Consider the following 14,888-nt stretch of genomic DNA (forward strand, 5'->3'; position numbering starts at 1 on the left):
TACGTGCACCTGTTTGATACTATAGCATGTAGTATATATACTGTATATATAGTATATCTTGCAGAAGGCAGGGGTTTGATTCATACTCAGAAGATGAATGAATAGTTTTCAAAATGGGATTGAGTGATATAATAATAAAAAAAAAAAAAAAAACTGTGAGGCTAAAAACAGATAAACTGCTGATAACTAAACTCACTGTAGATCTATGATGTGTGTACAAATCTGTTCTGTCACTGTGGTGGTCCCTGGAGTGCACTGTGTTTTACAGGCCTCCTTGAGATTTTTAACATTTTATTTTTTTTTTTATGCAAATGAAATTTATCGCTAAGGCACAGGAAATGTTAAGGCTTTCAACACAACTGTGTGTTTTCCTCACAGAGGAACATTGAGTAGGATTGACATTTTTGGTTTATCAATTATCGCTCTGAAAAAAGAAATTGATAAATTATTGATTAAATTATAATGCTGGGTAATTATGTACCCACTGCTTATTCAAGCATTAGTGGCATATTTTCCGGGCTATAACAGAGGTATATAGTGGGGCTGCTCAATTAATCGAAATTCGATTACGATTTTGATTATTACACACAACGATTACAAAAATAACATACTCGAGAAAAACGATTATTATTGTTATTTTTTTAACTTTTTTTGTTTTAACCTATGTTTTATTCATTAAAGAAAACAAACCCATTATTTTGGACATCTACAAATAATAATAATCCACGCACATGCAAGCTCCTCCCCTCCGCCCCGCCCCTCCCAAAGCCAAAGCTAACCTGCAGGCCAACACGAGGAAAGTTGTTGCTAGTGGTCTTGAAACATGGCACGAGAAAAGCAGATGGCAAGTCAAATTCTCTTCTACGAGAACACTTTGGGTTTGATGATGAAGATCTAGAGCAAAGACACATCACGTGTAAGAAGAGTTTTGTTTTGTGCAAAAGTGAATATACTTGATTTTAGTGTTTGAAGGATTTTATTTGTGTTTAACGAAAATATTTTATGATTTTTTTTTTTGTACAAAAATTAAATCACTTTTTGGTTGACAAATAATCATTTGAATAATCGTGATTTCAATTATGACTGAAATAATCGTGAAAAAAAAAAAAAAAAAAATTTAAATAATCGTGATTTTCATTTTTTCTATAATCGATCAGCCCTAGTATATAGATCATTTGTACTGTTTTCCTGGAAAAATCCTCTGATAGCTCGCTCTGTCACAAAAGTCGCTTAAAAGAAGAAGCGACTTTTAACGCAGAAAATATGGTAGTGAGTCTCTTTCTCTTAGTCTGTTGGTGAAGACGGTTAGACCAACTAGCATTGATGTTAGACCGCAACAGATTAGTCCATCAATCTACCGAAACGACTTCATTATAACTTCATTACTACCGTACATACTGTAGATATAATGGTGAATTGATGAAGCATGAATAGGTTCTCATTAATGTTCAGGTTTGACTGCCACATCAGTTCAACAATTATGTGTATAGTACATATTATTAAATGTTAGCTACACTATTAATCTAGTACTGAGTAGGTTTATTTGAACAATTTTAGAGGTTTATGATTATAGTCTTTAAAGTAAAGATCAGAAAATCTTCTAAACCTAAAACGGCTGTGGGGTTGACAATGTAAGACCTTTCAATTTATGTTTCTATATATTTGTTAAATATGTTTTACTTGTTGTCATTCTACCTCACCTTTGTTAATTTCAATAAATGTTCCTTTTTTTTTAAAAAAATTGAGGCTCGTACCATTTGTTATCATCATTGTGTAATTTTTATGATGTAATTTGAAGGAGCAAAAGTAGTATCGGCTCAAGAAAATTGGCGGTCCGTATCGGTCATTGGCTAAGGCTGATGGCAAAAAGGATCGGTATCGGCATCGGCCCTAAAAAATCTATATTGGTCTATAGACTCTATCCCTACTAACAACCTTTAGCATCTTATTTTGTTCCAGTGAACAGTAATTCCATGTTTTTGCACAGTTTCAATGCAACAAAATGAATGTCCTGCGTTAATATGTGCTATACTGCAACAAACTCTCCACGCCAGATTTTTTATTTTAGCACATTGACTGCACACATTGTCAAGATTCATTAGAGATACACTCATACAAGCATCGTTTAACCACTATACTGTACATCTCTCTGGACTGGATCGATTTAATAAATCATGACTAGTTGCAGTTTTGTTTGCGCTAAATGCCTAGATAATTAAACTGGCTGAAGGCTCTAATGCAAACTTACCAAACAGATACTTTTTCATGCCTCTCACTAAAGAGAGTATCCCTCAGGGATATTCTGGATTTTCAACAAAGCATGTGGTTGTTAAATAATTCACACAGAAATGTTTGTGCTTTAGCACTGCCTTACCTTAATACATTAGTATTCATGGCAGCTTCTCTGTAGTTTGTTGTTTCTCCAAAATTTCCCACCCTTGCTTTATCTGCCCCATAATCCCAAGGCGGCAAAAACAGTCACTCCTGAACACACTGATGATTTTTCTCTTTATCTTGTGTTTCCTCTTCGTCCCCAGAGGCAGGCCAAGTACTCGGAGAACAAGCTGAAATGTACAAAAGCCCGGAATGACTATTTGCTGAACCTGGCTGCTACAAATGCAGTCGTGGCCAAATATTACATCCATGACGTCTCCGATATGATTGATGTAAGTATGCACCAACACACGTGTTTGTTTTTGTCTCTCAGCTGGGATTTCTGATGTTGGTTTAACGCTGCGGCGCTGTCACTTTTCCCACCATCTGCACCTCAGGCTCACTCACTCACAGCCTGTTAGCAGTGTTTACACGCTGCTCCTGCAATCCTCATTCTTTCCCTTTCAGAATGGATTTGTGCTAACAAGGGGAGCGCTGATAGTCCGCTGATTGATTGCAGTCGACGATGAAATTAGTTCAGTGCAAATTGATTTCAACTTTTCCTCCAACAAAGAAAGAAAAACACATAACGGTGATTAAAAGTGATACAAATAATCAAAGCTCCAGGCAGTTCTATGTTAACGGACTCAAAAATAATGCCTTCAAAGAAAACCACAGCGCACCTACTGTGAATAATGTTGCTGTCCCATAGAGCAGTGTTTCCCAACCTTTTCTGTCTCATGTACCCCCCCGATCCATCTTTTCAGATTAGGAGAACCCCTTCGTCACTCCAATTTAGTAACCTTTCTTTTTTTTATTTACATGTTAACATGTTGGCCTCTGAAATCTCCGACAGCTTGAAAATGTCAACCTGTACGTTTAACACACACTGAATATACATTTTGTGCATTACAATTATTGTATATCAGAGAATATATTTACCTCAATTTTTAGTAATGTGCGTAAGATGTACAATTTAGTAGGACGTTAAGGCCACAATATTGTTTATTTCATTAATGCAGTTTATTGTCAACGGGTGGAGAAGATGTTGGATGAGCATGTACAGTGTCTGAAATAGGCTTAAAAATGACTCAGCATGTTGGAAATAGATTCATCAATGTTTCCAAGAGTACCCCCTGCAATGTGTTCAAGTACCACTAGGGGTACACGTACCCCTGGTTGGGAACCACTGATGTAGAGCATTGTTTTTCAAATAGGGGTACATGATGTCACTACAGGGAGTTCCAGAGAGAGAGAGAGAGAGAGAGAGAGAGAAGGGAAAATCAACTAATGAAAGCATTAAAATATGGGGTTGTATCATGTTAACATATATAATATTATTTTTGTTAAAAATGATATTCATACTAAATATTACCAGCAACTCACAAAAACACACAAAATTATAGAAAAATATACTGAATAGCGAAAAGAAGAAACAACCACCAAATACACAAAATGAAACCAAAAACACACACACTAAGAGAGAAACAAAGACACGCTAAATGAGAGAACACAAAAATAACAGAGAAACATACAAAACGACACAAGAAACAAACGTGACACCAAAAACACAGTGATTTAAATAATATCAACAACACACAAAAATAAGACAACAAAAACACACAAAATAAGACAAAGATATCCTGAATAATGAAAAAAAAAACAGACAAACAACAACAAAATACACAACATGACGCCAAAAACATAAAATGACAATAATATTTCTTGAACTGAAAATACAAAGGTGAGTCTTGGAATGACATGACATACATGATAAAGAGACACTAAATACTGTTTCATTCCACTTATTTACAAAATGAGATTCTTTAAAACGTGTGTTATCATTTATTCATTCCATCATCTATACTTGTTTTTTCACAGAATTCTGAGCAAAATGTGTTAGTCGGACATAGGGGGGGTGCAGGGATAAAAAAGTGAAAGAAATTGGGCAAATTAATAAAAATAAAAAAAGTTTGATAACCACTGATCTAGACTGCTAGCAGTATTTTTGCTGCATTATATTTGTCTATTTTAGCTGTGTCTTGTGTATACCTTTATACTGTATTTAATTTTATATTGTATGTCAGTTTAATCTACTGTTTAGATTGTCTCGTTTGTGTAATTTTCATCTTGTTTTGCTTTTTTTTTAGCTCCTAGCTTCCTTCAAAATACCTTTTCTTTTCTAAAGTGTATAATTATGTAAAAGACTGGTAAAAATAGGGATCAGATACACACACATTACAGTAGTAGAAAATAAAGTAGGATAGATAATACTACTACTACTACTACTACTACTACTACTAATAATAATAATAATGATAATAGTTTTTATTCAATGGGATAAATACCCAAAAAATGGATAAAAACACAGAGGAATGGCTCAGAACAAAACACTGGACGATTCAAAACTACTGTAAACGAATTCCTTCAGACCTGCTGAAACATACAGGCACCGTTTAAACCTGACACATCTGGAACAGGTTGCTAACAAGGGATGTGCCAAAACACCTGCCAACAGATGCAGAGTGCTCATTAGGAACTACATAATTCTCTTGTTTACACTAATGGCCTCACAAAGGGTTGTGCACCAAAATATCGCATTGTTTCTTACAGGCCAGTTTTAATAGCTTGTTTTGTCATTGGCCATTGTGGGTTCTACTATCTTTGGTGAAATGGTACAAGCTCGAAAGCGCTGTGCTTTTTAGTTGCCATGGCACAAGGTTTATTGTTGACTAGAAAAAGGTCAAATTCTCTACTTTAAAAGCGGTCCTAGAATTATTTTCTCAAGTGTTTTGATGTTATGTGAGAGCTGGAGATCATACAAATTCCAAATTCAGGCAAAATGTTAATGTCCGGTTTGAAAACTTTAAGAATACTTAATGAATTCATGCTGTGAAAGATATATTTTGGTTTTGTTATTTTTTTTTTAATTTATACCTTGTTTATTTTTATACATGACCAAAATATGCATTTTGCCTGGTGTGATTGTTCTTCTTCACTCTGGCATTGACCAGTGAAGTGACATCTGGCCTGCATGCAGACAGGGGGTCTCAGCATGGTTGCAAACCCACCGCCTTGGATAATGATAGGAAGTGAACCCATGGTGATGTGGATGTTTGTAGAAACACAGGAATAACAAGGTTTTTAATTCAATTTGATTAAAAAAAAAAAAAACTGTAAATGTGCCTATGGGTAAATAGAGAGACACACAATGACACTAAACTACAGTAAAGTACATACAGGTTTGAGACTCACAGGGGTGCATTTACATATTGTACCAGCTTTTATTGAATGCAGCTGTTTGACTTTGACTCTGTTTGTGTTCTGGGACCTCATTTATAAACACTGCGTACGTTAAAAAAAAAAAAAAAAAAAAAAAAAAAAAAAGCATACGCCACTTATAAGCAACGTTTGGGACCTGGCGAGATAATGTGCACACCTCCATGGTAGCTCTGACTTCGCCGTACGCACAAAATCATGAGAAACGAAACTCCGCCCCCAACAGGAGGAGGTTGAAATTAAAGACAGCTCTGTGAAATTGATACAGTTGTGTGAAATAATCGAACATTGCACATTTCACAACACATATCATATATGAAGGATATATTTGCAAAAACGAAGCAGGAAAAAATTATACTGTGCGCGCGCCTACAAATACAGTTTTATATTAACGATAATTTGATTCAAATCCCATGATCAGTGTGCAAAACTGCTGATCAGTTGGCTGCAACAGGATGGACAGGTGCTGCAGGAGGGCGGACGCGGCTGCGGTGACCCCAAAGCACCACCAACCAGTAAACACCCTGGGACTGATGAAAAAAATGGTTTCACTTGAAATAAAATATTGTGAATTACCTATGGTTCCAAAGGTGTTTTCAAACAAGGAAATACAATATAATCCCATGCTTCTGGTGCATATAGTGCATCTGTGTCCCCTCCACCTCCGTTATAACACAGAGGGGTTCCCCAATGATCCTCTAGCTTTTTGTCTGTGAGGCTGAGCTCCACCCCTTTCCTTCCCCTCTTGAACAGACGCTCATCCTATGTAAAGTGATCCACATTTTTCTCCTCCGCTTCAATGTCTGACCATTTCCTTTTCACCTCAGTCACAGTCTGACGCTCTGAGGCAACGCAACGCGATCTGCCTTTTTAATAACTCCACCTCACAATGACTGAAATTTGTTTTATTTGCTCATTTTGCGTTTTTGGTCTATTGTAAAATTTGTATTAGTGAATATTCATTAAGGGCGTTCACCGGACCTTTATAGGCATCGTATGGGCGGGGTAAGGTGTTTCTTGACGCGCGATAACTTTCAAGTTGATTGTGATTTATAAATGGTAAAAGACGTGGGAGTACGTGCCCCCGCGTTTATGAATCGTAAAAAAAAAAATTGGACGCACTTCTTGGTTTTTAGCGTGCACCAGCTGGTGTGCTTAGCTCGGCAAACTTTTATAAATGAGGCCCCAGGTCACACTAAATGTAACTAAATAACTGTAACTGCATGTCGATTATTATTACTATAAACGTGCCTTTGCAAATGATCTGACACCAAACACACCAAAGATTACAGGGTTTTTTTTGCTAATTATTGTGGTTTTATTAGCCATTCCTGGCCTGTGCTATGCTGAAAAATCCTATAGGCTGTTATTGGTGACAGAAGGATAACAGACTGTAAACTTTTTCATGATATATATGTTGCATATAACTTACGCTAAAAATAAAAGCTATATGAATGCATTAGGATATAATTATGTAAATATAACCGAAGTACAGGTTTCTTGGCCTACATAAGGAAAATGGGAGACATTAAAGAGGTCAGCACCATTTCTACTCCTCCTTTTGGCAATTTCTGACAAATACGGTAATTAAGTTTTCGCCTCATTTTAAAAAGTGATCACCCTTTACATTAGCCGTTCTGAGCTAGTGGTGAAATGAGGCTTGTCCACCAAGCATTACATCTGTGTACTTAGGGCTAAAGAATGCTAATGGGCGCTTACAGAGTGATGTACAAAGCCACTTGCCTCTGGTTCCCTGTAAACCTCCTTGCTGCTACGCTGTGCCTAATTAGGTTAGTTCATTTTGCTGTTTGAGATAAGGCTCTGTAATTATCCACAGTGTCCTACTGTGCCATCCTATGAACTCTCTTTTTATTTTAGGGAGGGAACTTGGGACAGGACACGATTTAAAGTTTCATTGTTTTTACAAGTTTGAACATGGTGAAGGTGCTCAAATTGTTGGAACAGCTGCTTTTGCAGATAAATATTTGACCGACCCAGTAGGAAATGTAAAAGAAATAAAGCACCACAAATTTACAGAGGAAAATTACATATATATATATATATATATATATATATATATATATATATATATATATATATATATATATATATATATATACTCTAGTCCATCATTTGTCTTGAGTTCATTCCTTTTGTTAAATTACAAAACGCTGTTGCCTCTGCTGTTTTCATTTATTTAATTTATTTGAAGAAGTTAAAAGGAAAAATAATAAAATATACAAAGTGCTTATAAATTAAAGAGACCACTGAATAACAACATAGATATTCATAGGAGCAGGATGAAATTAATAAAACTTTTGTTCTGTTTTTTTGACCTTAATTTAATCGTGCTGAGAACGTGTAGGAAGGAACACAAACGAGAAGAAAATGTAACAGAAAAAAGCACATTGGACATTATTACAAGTTCTCATTTCCACTTTTTTTTCTTGTATTTGTTCAGAATCTGCTTTTTAAACATTTTTTTTACTTTTTTTAGTGGTCTGACGGTTCATTTCTTCATTGCAACTGTTCCATAGATGAACTCCTTCGACTGATAAATAGTGTTTTTTTTTTTTTTTTTAATTATTCATATTCCTGTGCTTGTTTTCTTTTTTGTGTTAATCTTCTGCTGTTCCAGAACTGTATAATTTATTGGTTTCCTATTTAATCCCCAGTGCTGTGACCTGGGCTACCATGCCAGCTTGGCGCGCACCCTGAGGACCTACCTTTCTGCTGAGTACAACCTGGAGACGTCTCGCCACGAGGGACTGGACGTCATTGAGAATGCAGTAGATAATCTGGATTCTCGAAGTGACAAACACAAGATCATGGATATGTATAACCAGGTGTTCTGTCCACCAATGCGCTTTGAATACCTGCCACACATGGGAGACGAGGTAAATATTGTCAAAGAGCATACATTAACCAAAAATGCTCCTGCCACCAAAGCCTAAAACAAACATGACTTTACTGTATATCATCAGAGTTATACATTGGATTTATTTCAACTCATTTCTCCTGCTCTCTATCCGAAGGTGTGCCAGGTCAGCGCACAGCAGCCAGTCCAGACCGAGCTTCTGATGCGCTACCACCAGCTGCAGTCTCGCGTCGCCACATTAAAGATTGAAAATGAAGAGGTGAGGATTTATGCCGTGTCTGTCCAGCTCTGCCTGCGCCATATTTCTCCTCCCCACCCCCCCCTCACCCCCATCTTATTTCCCCGTGAGCCATCACACTAAGCAAGGGCCAAACATGGAGTCAGGCGGCCGCTCTACCATCTGTTCTCCTTAAAATCACTTGGCAATGGCCTGTCTCTGCAGTAGCAAAACATATATTTAGGTTGTCACAGTGCCAGTGTTGAGTTTTCCATATTACAAACAGTATGCATTTAAAGAAGTTGGACATTTTTATGAACTGTCTCCGGCTGTGTGAGGTGATCACTTGAGTGTGAATTTATTTATTATCTAGGCACCACGCAGTAGATATTATAAGTACATACACACAAATATCCATTTCCTAGATCACCAAAAATCCTTTAAAACTACAGCACACCAAATATACAGCACTCACTTTCTGATCCTGTTAAACCTACATGGGGTCAAAGCCATTTATTTATTATTCTAAAGCTTTTAGGGCCTGTACTACAAAGCTGGATATGCATATCCGGGATATCTCTCCGTTAGCGCGCTTCGCCTAACCAAACATTCTCTGTCAGAGAGCCCCTGTACTACGAAGCAAGATTAAACATGCTCCCTTAACTCGTTGAGTGCCATTCCCGTCTATAGACGTTATTTGGTTTAGCAACATGGAGTGCCATTCATGTCTAAAGACTCGAATTGTGTTTTGCGGCTGGGGTTGCTAGGAGACAGTGTGACGAAGCTTTCCCGTGAATATCTAACTTGTACAATGATGTAGTGACCAACTGGTGCCATGTAAATCGCAGCAGCGCACCTTTGGATGAGAGATCAGCCGTGATGGGCAGAGCTCAGAGGGAGAGGAAAGGATTTTACAAGACAGAAAATGGCGCTACGAGACCAGAGCATGTGTGGAACTAAGTGGACTATTGAGAGTGTCGCGATGGTGAGAGAAAACGATCAAAAAACGGGGCAAGCGTTGACACTCGGCATGTTCGGGAGGAGAAGGAAGTGGCGTGTGTGGAGAATGACGTGGGAGAGACTTGGAGGAAGGCCAAAATACAGCAAGAAATCCATTCAATTCTGACCTAGATAGAATAGAATAGAATAGAATAGAATAGAATCAACTTTATTGGCCAAGTTATGTAAGTTATACACACGAGGAATTTGACTTGGTGAACTGTGCTCTCTCCAATAGTGTAAACATTAAATAATAACAATTAACTAGAAAAAAAATATAAACATAAATATAAACAGTAGTTAGACTAATATGTGCAAAACTGAATAAAATAATATAACAAGATAAGATAATAATAATAATAATAATAATAATATTAATAATAATAATAATAATAATAATAATAATAATAATAATAATAATAATAATAATAATAATATAGCAAAATGATAATAATTTTGCCATCAAAAGCCTGGTCTCAGTGTTGTTTTTGTAGTTTTATAGAAGGAAATCAATGTTGAGGTGTTACTAAAGCAAAAAAAATTGCTTCAAAGTCACTAATAGATTTTTTCAGAAAAAAGCCATTTTTCTCAGCTTTTTGTCACAAACTGGCAATTTGTGTGAAACTTGCCTCTATTCAACTGCTGATTACGGAAGAACAAAACAAGCTAGAAACAAAATTCTATTTTCTGATGAAAGTATAGAGTCTATTCTTTCAGATTGTCATAGGACAAAATATTCTGTAGGTCTTGAAAAATCAGTGAAAGTCATCTAAAATGCCCGGCACTGAGGGGTTGGCTGCTCTGAAAATGGCTGGCAGTGAGTTAAGACGGGTGAATTCAGCCAGATTACATGTGCGATCCATTGATGGGTGGAGATTATAGCGTTAGACCAAACACAAACTCACAAAAAACTACACAAACTGTGTAGAGCAACTTACGTTACAAATGAGGAATAATTCTTTAAAAATATGAAGAATTAAAATTCATAATTCAGACCAAAAACAACACTGTTACTGCAGAAAAAGCAGGAAGAAAGGAATGCAGGCATGAAGCTGCCAACATCGTTAATGCGTAAAAGCATGAGATTAGGCTATATTAATCAACGGAATAATAAACGGACAGCGCTCTGATCAGTTTCACTTTGTGTTTCTATTCAGGTAGTCCTCTTCAATTTATCACGCACACACTGGAATGAGAGTACATTGTTTCACTGTAGTATGTTCCTGCTGATGCAGTCTGCATCACTATAGCATATGTATGAACGAATGATAGAATGAATGACTTGATCCATCCTCGATACGGAGAGTGCCCGACACTGGCTTCATCAGCTGACTGTAGATCAGTCCATCAGATGTAAATCTATATCTTTCCAAAAAGATGTCATCGGGAAATGAAAGGATTGCATTTACTCATTAATATTCTTTCTTTCCTAAATGCAGCTGTCAGATCTGCACCAACCAGGATCTTCTTACAATTAGCAGGTCATTTTCCAAGAGAACTGATTGGTCAGGAGGCGGGACTTTTGTACTCTCTCATGTCTTATTAGCATTAAACCTGGTCCCGACCAGGTTAGGTGTTCAGCCTAAGTTACCACTGTGATTTAGCCCGGTAAGAAGTTAGCCATCGTCGTAGTACACCACACACAGAATAAATCCCGAAAGTTAACGCGATAAGATGAACTCTAGCTTTGTAGTACAGACCCTTAATGTTTAACTGGCACTGCTAAAGCAAATAGCAGTGAGTAAACCTCACAGAGAAGAAAATATGATTTGAAGATAAAAAGTCGGAGAATTGGTGGTTTATTCATGCCGTTCTTTTATCTATCTCAGGTGAGGAAGACTTTGGATGCTACCATGCAAACAATGCAAGACATGCTGACTGTGGAGGACTTTGATGTGTCCGATGCCTTTCAACACAGCCGCTCCACTGAATCCATCAAGTCTTTGGCCTCGGAGTCCTACATGAGTAAGATGAACATAGCCAAGAGACGGGCCAACCAACAGGAAACTGAAATGTTCTACTTCTCAGTGAGTTCAGCTCCGTTTCATCTCTGCAGGTCCAATGTTTAATCACTGCCTATCTGCTATGCACCACTGTGTTATACCACTATTAGAAATCAAAGAATTAACTTCTGCTTGTTCTGAAAACAGGAATTAAATCAAGCCCAGTAACAAATGGCACTCATGCAGATCCTTTGACACCTAATTATTTGATTGAGCTCGTGTCACAGTGGATTAGTGCTGCAGACTCATTACTGCATGTTCCCTTGTACAGAAATTCAAAGAGTATCTGAATGGAAGTAATCTCATCATCAAACTTCAAGCCAAGCATGACCTACTGAAGCAGACACTGGGGGAAGGTAAAGGGTCTTTTTTCTCTATTTGTCTTTTTAACGGCACACATGCAGATCTTATGGTTTGTATTCTGTCCATTATGGTTCAAAAATGCGCTCCCAAAGATCTATAATAACAAATAGAGTCAAAAGAAAGACTATCACCTTAAGAGCCAACCACATCTGCTTTTCATGCATTCATTACCCTCTGCTCAAGTTATTACCCAGTTTGTGTTTAAACGCTTCAGCCGCCAGCAGTCTTTCCATTTTCAGGCCACAGGAAAAGGGTTTCCTTTGGATTCCTCTCTTCCCCAGGGGTCTCCTTGTCACTTCAGCAGTGAATAGTTTACGCCCAATCAATCAGCAGGACCAAACCAAGGCCCATTCCTGCAGCTGCTCTGCATCAGAGGTTCACCCAATAGAAAAGGCCAGAAGGTGCAGCCAGCTGAGGCCTGGCTTTGTATATGCAATAATGTATGCATATGTCCACAAAACTATTTATTTCTCACTTTAATGAAAGATTTTAACTTCAGGACCTGTGTTCATCACACATGCGGTTATGTCTGCTAACAACCACTTTAGAGTTCAGTGTCCACTGTGAGGCTGCTGACAGTGTATAAACAGAGCATATGGCGTCTCCAGGTACCACCCATGTTTAATTATTTAGGTGATCAATCTCATCTGAGCTCTGCTCATTAGTTTGTGACTCCATGCGTGAAATAGCACTTATTGTGTGTGTGTGTGTGTGTGTGTGTGTGTGTGTGTGTGTGTGTGTGTGCGTGTGTGTGTGTGTGTGTGTGCTAGCACGACAGAGGGAACAAGATGAGGCCGCTGAGAGCCACATGGTGTTTACATCTTGATGCATTTATTAATAACAACATAACGTCAGGCCTGGTGCACCATCTTGCACCATCCAACCCTCCTTGTCATCAGCTCTCTTCTTTTGTATTATCTATTTACTTGAGTCTTCTACAAATCTTTGATTTTTCTCTGCTTGATTGTTTCATCCAAAGTAGAAAATACTTTAGGTTGAACAAATATGTTCATTTTTTAAATAAGTGCTTCTCAAACTTTTTTGGCTCATGTACCCCCTCTCTGTTATTTTTTAATCCAAGTAACCCCTTTGTCCGACTGCAATATTTTGCTTAGAAAACTATTTAAAAACAACTATAGAGCATAATGATGGAATGAACTATAGTGATAACAAACATTTTAAAGAATCTCATTTTGTAACTAAGTAACTAAGTCTAGAATTTGTTTTTTGATCATGTCTGAGCTCAGATTTCGTTTTTTTTTTGTTTTTTTTTTTTTGTTACTGCATTTTAGTTTAACTAGATTTTGATTTCACAAAGTGAAAGTATATAAATATGGTCGTTTAAGATTGTGTGTTGTTTTAATTAAAAAAAATAAATAAATAAATTAAAACATTTCAAAAATCTATTTCATGTTTTGTTTAATTTCAGGCGACCCCATTTAAACTCCAGGTGACCACAAATGGGATTCCTACCCCAAGGTTGAAAAACAACACTGATTTAGTGGCTCCTGAAAAGATTTATTTGTATAGTTTGTATCATATCAAGGCTGATACTTTATTGGTTGTTTCCACTCTCTCTCTCTTTCAAATGTAGTGTCATTGCGTACCCCCATTTGAGAAACACTGCTTTACATGACAGCACAAAATCTCATCCTATTGATTACATTTCTATGAAAAAGAGGAAACATTCCCTCTGTTTGTTCGAAGTTTAAGAGAAAATTAGTTGTGTGTCATTTTTATAACTCATCTGATCTTATTTAATGCATGTATTATGATATACTTGTGTTCCCAGTTCGTTCAAAGCACACTTGGTCACTGCACAGGCCCACTCTGTGGGAAATTGCTCCCTTTGTTATAAAACTATTCAATCACAACAATAGAGATCTATACCATGTGTGTGTGTGTTTGTGCTCAGTGAGGCAGGACACACATTGTTCACTGACACTAGTGATAGACTCCCTCCTGTCCTCCCCTACATACTAACAGTGCAGCTGCCCCCATGATCCTTTGCTCTTAGTGAGAGGCCTGTAACCCCACAGGACCCTGGTTTTCCCCTGAGGCCTGAGACACAACTCATCAGTGACTCTGACCAATGAATGGTGTTCGCTCTGTGCCATTCAGCTCCTCCTCAATGGTCATGTTGTCAGGCCTGAAATGATATCTCTCCCTGCTGTATACTGATTAAAGTCTGAATAATGTGGACCATAATGAGACGAGGAAATAACACTTCCCTACTGTGTTCTTTTCCACAGGGGAACGGGCTGAATGTGGAATGACGAGGTGAGTGGAATCACTGAGGTTCAACAACAAATCGTCTGTTCTGAACATAATGAACACCATAGAGATGAATGATTAAAAGAATGAATGATTGGAATGATATTGGCAAAAATCCAAATTTTACACTTTGTAATTGCAGTTTAAATGTTTTTTTTTTTTGCACATTTTTAACAATTTTATTTAACTCATTAATAGTTCCAAAAATATTTTTACATGTGGTGCATTTGCATAATTTTTTTTTGAAGTTTATTCAATGCTGAATTGATTTGCCTAATTATTTTTATGAAATATAATTTCCCTTACATACAAATACATTTTTTTTAAAAATAGATTCATTACACATATGCAGTCTGGCACACTTTTATTTACTTCTCTGATATCCCTTCATTCTCTTATCACGTTACCATAACCTTACAGCTTTTATGCAGCTTCTGTTTGAGTACTTACACTTGTTTATTTGAAACACTGGTTCTTCATTTTTCACAAAAATGTGGTGTTT

General features: G+C 37.1%; 1 protein-coding gene across 2 annotated transcripts in view; it reads left to right on the forward strand.

The window, feature by feature from the left end:
- srgap3 (SLIT-ROBO Rho GTPase activating protein 3) overlaps positions 1-14,888 on the forward strand; it is a 72,172-nt gene that overhangs the window by 38,693 nt on the left and 18,591 nt on the right. For both annotated transcript variants that reach the window (XM_028446823.1, XM_028446824.1), the window contains exons 6-11: positions 2,538-2,666; positions 8,328-8,549; positions 8,688-8,789; positions 11,576-11,773; positions 12,021-12,105; positions 14,365-14,392. In XM_028446823.1, the coding sequence (XP_028302624.1) occupies positions 2,538-2,666; positions 8,328-8,549; positions 8,688-8,789; positions 11,576-11,773; positions 12,021-12,105; positions 14,365-14,392 (764 nt within the window). The remainder of the gene's footprint in view (positions 1-2,537; positions 2,667-8,327; positions 8,550-8,687; positions 8,790-11,575; positions 11,774-12,020; positions 12,106-14,364; positions 14,393-14,888) is intronic.

The sequence above is a fragment of the Gouania willdenowi genome, chromosome 5 (genome assembly GCF_900634775.1).
Source record: "Gouania willdenowi chromosome 5, fGouWil2.1, whole genome shotgun sequence".
NCBI lineage: Eukaryota > Metazoa > Chordata > Actinopteri > Blenniiformes > Gobiesocidae > Gouania > Gouania willdenowi.